Source organism: Dipodomys merriami, unplaced genomic scaffold (assembly GCF_024711535.1).
Source record: "Dipodomys merriami isolate MVZ:Mamm:240054 unplaced genomic scaffold, mDipMer1.0.p SCAF_5, whole genome shotgun sequence".
NCBI classification, from domain to species: Eukaryota; Metazoa; Chordata; class Mammalia; order Rodentia; family Heteromyidae; genus Dipodomys; species Dipodomys merriami.
Window position 1 is genome coordinate 70,877,073 of NW_027206068.1, and position 9,206 is coordinate 70,886,278.

General features: G+C 58.1%; 1 protein-coding gene across 2 annotated transcripts; it reads right to left on the reverse strand.

Moving 5' to 3' along the window:
• Positions 1-384: 384 nt before the first annotated feature.
• On the reverse strand, positions 385-7,942 carry Fam131b (family with sequence similarity 131 member B). Of its 2 annotated transcripts, none has more exons than XM_069996944.1 (7): positions 7,788-7,942; positions 4,732-4,841; positions 4,371-4,406; positions 4,018-4,111; positions 3,602-3,799; positions 1,444-1,587; positions 385-1,237 (listed from the first exon to the last, which is right to left on the reverse strand). In XM_069996944.1, the coding sequence occupies exons 1-7, from the start codon at positions 7,813-7,815 to the stop codon at positions 762-764; spliced, it is 1,086 nt and encodes a 361-aa protein (XP_069853045.1). In that variant the 5' UTR covers positions 7,816-7,942; the 3' UTR covers positions 385-761. The 2 variants fall into 2 exon arrangements, with proteins under 2 accessions (XP_069853045.1, XP_069853043.1); XM_069996942.1 differs by lacking the exon at positions 7,788-7,942 and adding an exon at positions 5,042-5,286.
• Between the last annotated feature and the right edge of the window lie 1,264 nt (positions 7,943-9,206).

Consider the following 9,206-nt stretch of genomic DNA (forward strand, 5'->3'; position numbering starts at 1 on the left):
GCTGCCAGCCCTGCTGGGTCTCTTCCCAGATCCTTGGGATCCTCCTTGCAGCCATGGGATATTCAAGATCCCAGAACAAGTGGCCATGTTTGTTTCTCGATCTCCTCAATGGCCTTGTTGTCTCTGGGCAGGCCTTCAGACAAAGAATCATGCTTGTGGCCCTTGTAAGTCGCAGCTAATGCCAAGATAACTTCCTCCCTGGCTCCTGCTAGCAGAAGCCAAATCACCCGCAGAGCGCAGGCTTTCTACTGTGGATGCAGCCCTGCCCGTCAAGCCATTTCCAAGCACTTGCCAAACCGTGTTCCACAGACCCCGAGGTCTGCTTCTCACAGTGGGAATGAGCTGGGGCCACGGCCAGAGAAAACAGAGTCGGAAAAGCAAGAGTGAAATGGAGAAAGGAGGCATTCAGACAGCACAGCCAAGGCTCCTGAAAGACGAAATCAGGGGATGAAGAACTGAGATCCAGTCTCCAGCACAGCCGTGCCTGGACCCAGACCCAGGAGTCCACAGCCACCACTCTTCTTCCACTCGCCAGGGGTGCAGCCATCTCCTCGCGGGGGGGTCTCGGCTCCCAGACCCATGGTTTCTGCGTGTAAGCCTAGATCAACCCCCCTGCTGGTTCCTCCACTTTCTGGGCAGGCAAAGGCTGAAAGCTCCAGGTTTCCCGTTGTCTTCTGCCCCGGGGTTCAGCCCTGCTGCTGGGGCAAGGGAGGGTGTAGGTTGCAGCCATGCCCCTCAGGAGGGAGTAAGGTACAAAGAAGCTAGTTGTTGGCCTCCCCCTCCTCCTCATCAAATGACTGCACACCCGAGGAGGTGACGTCAGACACCTTCCGGCTAAGAGCAGTGGACATTTCAGGGTCTTCTCGTGGAGAAAGAGATTCCAGGTCCCGACATCCCGCATCCTCTTCCTCCTCAGTGGCCAGAGGCCTCTTCTCCTCCTCCACAGGGCCCCCTCTGGCCAGGTCTACCCCACCCAGCCCTGGGGCCCAGTCAGTGTCCCCCACCAGCAAAGGCGGAGGCTCCTGAGCAGAGTATCCTGATGCAGGCTGGGAAGGCCCCATGTCATGCAGGCTGGGTTGTGAGTCATCAAATGCAGGGCCAAGATAGGATCCTGTGGCTGGAGAGGCAATGAGGGACTGGTCGCTGGCTTCCCAGGCATCTGAGGACCCCAGACAGTACATGCCCTGGGATACGTAGGAGTGAGGCCAGCCATCCATGGGGGCTTGAGCAAGGGCATCTGCGAAGAGAATGAGGAAGGTAGGAGGGGGTCATAGGCTATCATGGTACCCAGAGCCCACAGAATGGAGGCCAAAACACAGAGGGAGAACATTGGGAAGCTGAGAAAAACATGACAGTCCTAAAAGAGACAGAGAGGAGTAGCAGTAGCCCACATAATTAGGAAGCCTCAGGCCCCAAGGGTTGAAGTGTGGACCCATCTCTCACCCTGACTCTCCATCAGCTCCTGGTAGTTGTCGCTGTAGTTGCAGCCCAGTGGCTCCTGGGTGGAGTTGACACTCAGATCCTCACCATCCATAGAAGACCAAGCCATGAGCGTGGCCTCAGAAATAGCAAACTGCTCCATGACACCTAGGAGAAGAAATGCAGTCAGCACAAGATTCTTCAAAGGGGTATGGAAACACACTAGTGCAAGACTGTTCAGTAGAAATAGAATGCATGCCACTTAGATCATTGTAAACTTCCTAGTAGCCAGACTTCAGAAGATTTAGAGGGCTGGGTACAGAGGCTCATGCCTCTAATCCTAGACATTGGGAAGATAATAGTTCGAAAAAAAAAAAAGAAGGGGCTGGGAAAGTGGCTCAGTGGTAAAGTGCTTGCCTTGCATGCATGAGGCCCTGGGTTCGATTCCTCAGCACCACATAAGAAAAAAGAAAAAAGCTGGAGGTGGTGCTCTGGCTCAAGTGGTAGAGCGCTAGCCTTGAGCTGAAGAGCTGAGGGACAGCGCCCAAGCCCAGAGTTCAGACCCCACGACCGGACCCAAAAAAAAAAAAAAAAGAAAGAAATATATAAGACCCAAATAAACTGCATATGGTGGTTCAAGTCTGTAATCGCAGGCATAAGTAGTAAGACCCCTCCACCCTCCCCCCCTTGCCAGGCACCGGAGGTTCATGCCTGTAATCTTAGCTACTCAGGAGACAGAGATCTAAGGATCAGGGTTTGAAGTTCTGAAACTATTATATCCAATTATCCACCAAAAAGCTGGAAGTGGAGCTGTGGCTCAAGGGTTGAGTGCTAGCTTTCAGTGAAAAAAAGATCAGGAACAGAACCCAGGCCCTGATTTTAAGCCCCAGTACCAGTCAAAACAAAACAAAAAAATGTGAGATGCTCCCATCGAAATAATAACTTGAAGCAAAAAGGACTGGAAGTTTGGCTTAAGAGGCAGAGTAATTGCTTATAAAGTACAATGGGGAGTTCAAACTCCTGTAATGCCAAAAGAATAAATAAATGAATAAATAATAAAGTACAATTAATTTTTTAAAATGGATCACAGCTATTTACCTCAGTATACATAAAAGATTATCATGTCAACATATAACCACTATATTTGAAATCAGGCAAGTATTCAACACAGCCCATCTCTCTGGGAGGAGGCCCAAATTCTCAATGGCCACAGGTGACCAGGCGTACTGGACAGCCTAGCTTTTGTTTATGGTTGAGACAAGGAAAAACCATGGGGCACTTTCCAGAAGGTCAGACTGGATTCCTAGAGGAAAGAGTTGGGAATCTTCTGTGAGGTATCCTAAGGAACTCAAGTTAGAGATTTCTAGACGTTTGGAGGCTTTTTAGGAATTGAACCTACTACTGGAGGAGAGCAGAGACATCCATATGTAGATCCACAGAAGGATCCTTAAGAGATTCCTAAGGATCCCTAGATTTACAGTGAGATCAAATCAAAAGCTCCAGGGATGGGAAGCAAAAAGGGATAAGTTGAAGCTGAAGTTGCTATTGGTCTTGCTACTCCTAATGTGCCTGCTGCCCTGCCCTGCTGCCATTTCCTCCACTACCCAAGCCAGACTTACCCTCCCTGCCAGGCCTACCTGTCCCTCTTCCTAGCTCTCTTACTGAGATCTGTTGCCAGCATTCAGCCTCCCTTATTGGTACTCCACATGCCTGCCATCGAACCTAGAGTTCAACCTCTTCTTAGAACACCATCTCCATGTTCCCTTGATCTCCAGTGGTTGACACAGCAATGAAACCAGTGAGCCAATTCACCACAGCAGGTGCCGAGGGGCAAGGCTAGAGGAAACCCCACAGTCTTTCTTTCACTTCTAGAAACATGGGTAGAAGCAGAGCCTTTTCAAGCCATGCCTTCTATGCTCCTAGGACAGGCCCACACAGTAGCCAAGAAAAGCATCTGGAATTGGTAGCCTTGAAAAAAATAAGCCCTATTATTTAATTTTCTGAAGTGGTGATTGCATCTCTCAGAATGAAGAAGTGAAAATGCTTGAAAATGAGGGTTCTTAGGCTATGCAAGCCTCTGGGTGAAGGTGGAGAAGGCCAGTCCTTCCACAAGGGAGCACACTGAAGGGCCAGTGTCTGACCACCCTCAAAATGAATCTCTTCAGGACGTGGGCACAAGTACCTGCTAGGAAACGTGCCTCCTTCTCGCCGTCGCTGAGGTCGGAGTAGGCGTCTGTATCCCTGCGCACGGCCTCGTGGCTGTGCTGTGGCTGAATCGCTGGGGCCTTCCCCCAGCCCTGCCACTCAATCATGTGGGCCACTCGGCCCTGTCCCATGGCTGTGGGCTTTGTCACGTGGTCCTTCATACTCCTCGAGATCCCTAAGGGGCCGGACACACCCACAGCCTCCAGATTAACACTCAGTACCCATAACAGACCCCACCCCATCCTCCCCCTCCCAGCTCCCCTTGGAACTCCCTCCCATTGAGGGGGAGACAGCCTCCACAGAAGGGGCAGATAAGCCTGGGCTGTGGAGCCTGAGGAGCCATGAGACTAAAACCAGAAGCCTGTTGGTAGTTCCCATCTGGATGCAGCTCACCTGAGAACGAGGACTTGGCCAGGGCTCCAATGCCATAGGCATTAGAGTTCCTCTTAAGCTTGGGAAGAATGGAAGTGGTGTCCTCCATGGACAGCTAGGGAGAGAGGCAGTGGAGTAAGAAGGTCTGGTGCCTTATAGATGGCAAAGAATTCATAGCTTCCGGGAAGAAGAACACAAACCAGGGCAGGTGCAAAGAAAAACCACAATCCAACATCCTATGTAGGTATCTGTTCCACCTGCCCTGGAGGCTAGGCAGAGCACAGTGCCTGCTGCTCACAGGCAATGCTGGGTGGCATAGCGTCTGGGGGGAGGGAGGAATAGGAATGGATCAGGAGGGCCGAGTCAGCACTTACATTGATGCCGTCCCAGGAGAAATCTGTCCTCGTTTGCTGTAAGAGAGAAAAAAGGGAATGGTATCCCAGAGTCCTCCAGAAGAACCTCAACCCCACCTTCCTCAGAGGGGACCGCCAGAAGTGTGCCAGGCGACGCAGGCTTTCCTGAGAATCTCCTTGTGCACCGTGGGGTATGGATTTCCAGGAAAAGCCAGGAGGAACGTTATATAAAAGGATCCGTCTGAAGGAGTGTTTGGAAAGGTGCCGTGGAAGGTAAGGAAGATCAGGCAGCTAGAGACTTCGAAGTTTTTTGTTCCTGGTGGTTCCTGGGTCTCGGATGTGCTTTGGCAAAGGGTAGGGAGAGCTGAGCAGAGAGCCTCACCTCGGTAGAAGGCCGGTGGAGGCTGCTCCCATGCAGAGAACTGGTGCTGTCCATGTTGATCTGATCCACATCCTTTAGGCCTTTCCAGTCCACTGCAATCACCTCGTTCCCTGAAGCAGACACAAGGTTCCTTGCTGCTTCTCATCCCCCTGGGTCTTCCCTATAGGATGCTGAAGCCAGCCACACCCCGCACCTTCCTTCCCTCGGCTGCCACGTTCCTCTGATTACCCATTTCCTACAATATTCCTACTGTCTCCAAATTCTGGGTGAGGAAAATTAATCATGCTGAGCCAAAACATTGGGTCTTAACTGAGAATAACACGTGCACCTCCGAAGTATTTCCTGGCCTGGCCTTCCATTTTGTTGCCCGTTATCTTGGGTAGGAGAGGTGGGCAGGCAGAGGTTGGGTCCCGAGAAATCTTTTCTGGTTTCTTTATAGGTCTGGGCTTTTTGCCAATATCAGTTCTACAAACAAGACTTCTCTGTGCCCAGGCTTCATCTTGTTTGGGAGGTGTGAACGCCTTGCCAAGACCTTGGTGGCTATAGAGTCAGGAGGGAGGGGACAAGGAGTTGCGTCTGCTCCCATGAAACAGTGAGAGCAGAGGAAAGGGTCAGATGGAGACACCGAGCCCAACTTTCATGAAAGATGGGGGAATGGAGAGAGGGGAAGAAAACCAGAGGAAGAGTTACAAGAACAGGCCTTTAAACATAGAAAGAGAAGACAGAAGACAATGAGAAGAATAAAAAGGACTGACCAAGAGCTGGGCACCGGTGGCTCACGCGTGTAACCCTAGCTACCAAGATGGCTGACATGTGAGGATCTCGGTTCAAAGCCAGCTGGAGCAGGAAAGTCTGTGAGACTCTTATCTCCAATGAACCACCAGAAAACCAGAAGTGGCGCTGTGGCTCAAGTGGTAGAGCACTTGCCTTGAGCTGAAGAGTCCAGGAACAGTCCCAAGCCCAGAGTTCAAGTCCCACCACCGACAAAAGCAGAGTGGGGGAACTACCAGAAAAGCAAGAGGTCAGGGAAGAGACTCCCTGCCTGAACATGGGGTGCTTGCTACTCACAGAAATCTGGAGAAGAACTTCATGGGTAGATATAGAATTCACAGATCAAATGACTGGCTGTGTCCTTTGCCCTTACAGACTCTCACCACACCTGAAGCTTTGTGATGCTAAGTTTGGGGTTATAGGTCCTCCTTGGAAGGGGTGCACTACATGGGGTGCCAGGGCAGGAGAAGACAATCCAATCTGGAACAACATAGCAGGTGCAAAAGGAAGGAGGGGGTGGTAGTCCATGGCACGTAGGGTTAGGACCACCAGAGGTGACCCACTCTCATTTAGAGCCCTAAGACATGCATAGACGGACGGGCCAAGGGCCTGAGGCTCGGGCAGGAGGTAAGGACCTCATGAGGACAGCAGAAATCGGGCACGCAGGGAACCATCTCTGAGAAGAGAAGAGAGAGGGGAGGTGGCCCTCGAGGAAGACAAGAGCTGAGTCAGAGCCCTGGGGGGCAGAGAGGGGGAGGAAAAGAGAAGGGGGGCGGAGGAGGAAGGGGAGGGGTCTCCATGGAAATACGCGGAGCCTCAGAAATTAGGCTTCCTGAGGGTGAGTTTGTTTGCAATAATAACACGAATTATTCTCTCAGCCTGAGGTCACCAGGGCGTGTAGGAGGGAGAAAGGGAGAGTTCGGGAGGGAAAATGGGGGGGGGGGTTCATCTGTTAAGCCGAAAGTGTAGCGGGTGCGTGGGGTGGGGGAGCAGGGGGCGGCGGCGAGGCCGCGGCCGCGGGGAGCAGGCGGCTGGGAAACCTCAGCGCCCGGCCCCGGCGGAGGTAAATACAGAGCGGCCCCGCCCCGCCCGCCTCCCGGGCAGGTGCGGGCGGACTCGGGGTTCCCAGGCGACGCCCCACCCTTCGGCCAAGCCAGACTCCAGACCCCAGCCCGCCATCAGAACCCGTTCCCCCGGCCTCTCCCCACCCCCCGGGAGTGCACGGTCCCCCGGCCGCGGGGTCGGTCTCCCCGCGGCCCCGGGCGCAACCCGCCCCCGCCCCGGAGGGAACGTGCACGTGAACAAAGCCGCCCGGGGGAGGCGCGAGCGGCGCGGAAAGGCCACGGGAGGGGGAGAGGGGGGCGAAGCACCCAGGCCAGGGGGGGCGGGAGGTGGAGGGGGCGCAATGGGGCGAGGGGGTCTCAGAAGAGGGGCGCTCCAGAAACAGGGGCGGGGGGGAGGAGGAGGAGGCGCAGGGCACCGCGGAGCGCAGGCGGCGGCCTGGCGGCAGAGGGTGGGGAGGGTCGGGAGTAGGGCGGGCGGGCGGCCGGGGATCGAGGGGGGCTGCTGGGCCGATGGTTGGCGAGGAGAGGAGCCGAGCCTGCGGGCGAGCGGTGGGGAGAAGGGAAGGACCGGAGGGATGGGGAGCGGGGAAAGATCGGAGGGAAGAGAAGGACCGGAGGATGGAGGGAAGGGAAGGACCGGGGAGATGGGGAGCGGGGAAAGATCGGAGGGATGGAGGGAAGGAAGGACCGGAGGATGGAGGGAAGGAAGGACCGGAGGGATGGAGGGAAGGGAAGGACCGGAGGATGGAGGGAAGGGAAGGACCGGGGAGATGGGGAGCGGGGAAAGATCGGAGGGATGGAGGAAAGGGAAAGATCGGAGGGATGGAGGGAAGGGAAGGATCGGACGAATGGAGAGAAGGAAAGGACCGGAGGGATGGAGGGAAGGAAGGACCGGAGGGAAGGAGGGAAGGAAGGACCGGAGGGATGGAGGGAAGGAAGGACCGGAGGATGGAGGGAAGGGAAGGACCGGAGGATGGAGGGAAGGGAAGGACCGGAGCGCTGCAGCCGGGGCAGGGAGGGAGGATGCGAGGCCCGAGGACCGCGGGCGCAGGGCGGGCTGGTGAGGGCGCGGGGGCCGGCGGGGTGCGCGCGCGCGGACCGGGGTACCCGGAGGGGCAAGGACGGGGATGGGGGAAGGGTCCCCGGGGGGAGCGACCCGGGGGTCAAGCCCTGCACCCCCCGCCCCCGCCGCCCCCGCCCGCGTCCGGCCGCGGTACCCACCCACAGTCCGCGAGCCGATGCAGCCCATGGCTCCGGGGCGCGCCGGGGCCGGGCCCTCAGCGGCTCGGGGCGCGCGCCGCCGGGGGGAGCACGGGGAGCTGCGCCGCCGCCCCAGCCGCTCTGCAGCGCCGCGGCCGTCTCCGCCCGGCTCCGCTCCCCCCGCCCCTCTCCATCCCTCCCCACGGCAGCCGCCGCCGCCGCCGCCGCCAGGCTCCCTCCCTCACCCCCCCATCCCACACCCCCCTCCCCCCCCGCTCCCGGGCTCGGCTCGCGGCGGGCGCGGAGGGGGCGGCCCGGGGATTGGCTGCGCCCGGCGCCTCCCCGCCCAGCCCGGCCCCCGACCCCCGCCGCCGCCGCCGCACGCCGGGAGCCCCTGCCCCCCTCCCGGGGTGGGGACTGGAGAAGGGTAGGCCTGGGTCACGCTTGGACGCTTGGGGAACGGACTTGGGGGGAGTCCCGACAGGACGTGGGGTGCGTGAGGACGAAGCCCCGCGAAGGGTTAGCAGATTCCGCCGATGTTGGTTTTCTGCCTGGGCTGCGTCCGACACGCGCGCGGGGCGTGACCGGGCTCGGCTCCGGGGCTCGGCGCCCCCGTCCCCCGGAGCGCTCCTTTGTCCGCCCAAATGCGTGGTGGAGTGCGGGCGGCGGGACCGTGCGCGGGGCGAGGGGGGGGGGGCGCCGCCCCGAGTGTCCCGACCGCCAGGCGCGTGGGGTGGGGCGGAAAAGCCAGGCCCGAGCCGGGCGCGGGTGTGGAACGGCGGCCGCGCGGGCCCGGCGGTGGGGAAATCACCACCTCGGCACCCACTGAACTTTTCTGCGCCCAGCTGTCCTCGGACCGTGGAGAACACCGTAGCCGGCCCGCTGTGCGGGGAGGGGGGCGAACCCTGCCCCCGGCCGGACGACGCCGGGGGGCCGGGGGTGAGAGGGGGAGCCCCGACGCGCAAGGATTTAAGGGGGGGGCACGGTTGTCACCGCAGGCCAGAAGTGGGGTCCCGGGACCACCCCTGGGGAAAGGACTGGGGAGCCTCCCGGGGTGAGAGAACCGGCCCTGCCGGCACCAATTAGCAAATGCTAATTGAGGGTGGGCGTGCTCCGCGGGTGCCGTGTGTGGCCCGGGGAACTTCGGGACAACGTTTCCCTCACGCAACGGAGCTGCCTCCCGTGGCACACATGAAAACCTGGGAGCAAATAGCCCATCTTCTGATGACATCGCCCCCAAATACCTCAGGCCGGGCAGTTTCTAAAGAATAGTTTATTCGCCTCACCGTTTTGGAGGCTGGAGGGAGGCTGGCCTCAACACCTGCTTGGCTCGGGCGAAGATGGTGTTTCTGCAGCAGGTGTGCAGGCTCCATCTCGCCCCCCTCCCTCCCTCCCTCCCTCCTTCCTCCCTCCCTCCCTCCTTCCTTCCTTCCTTCCTTC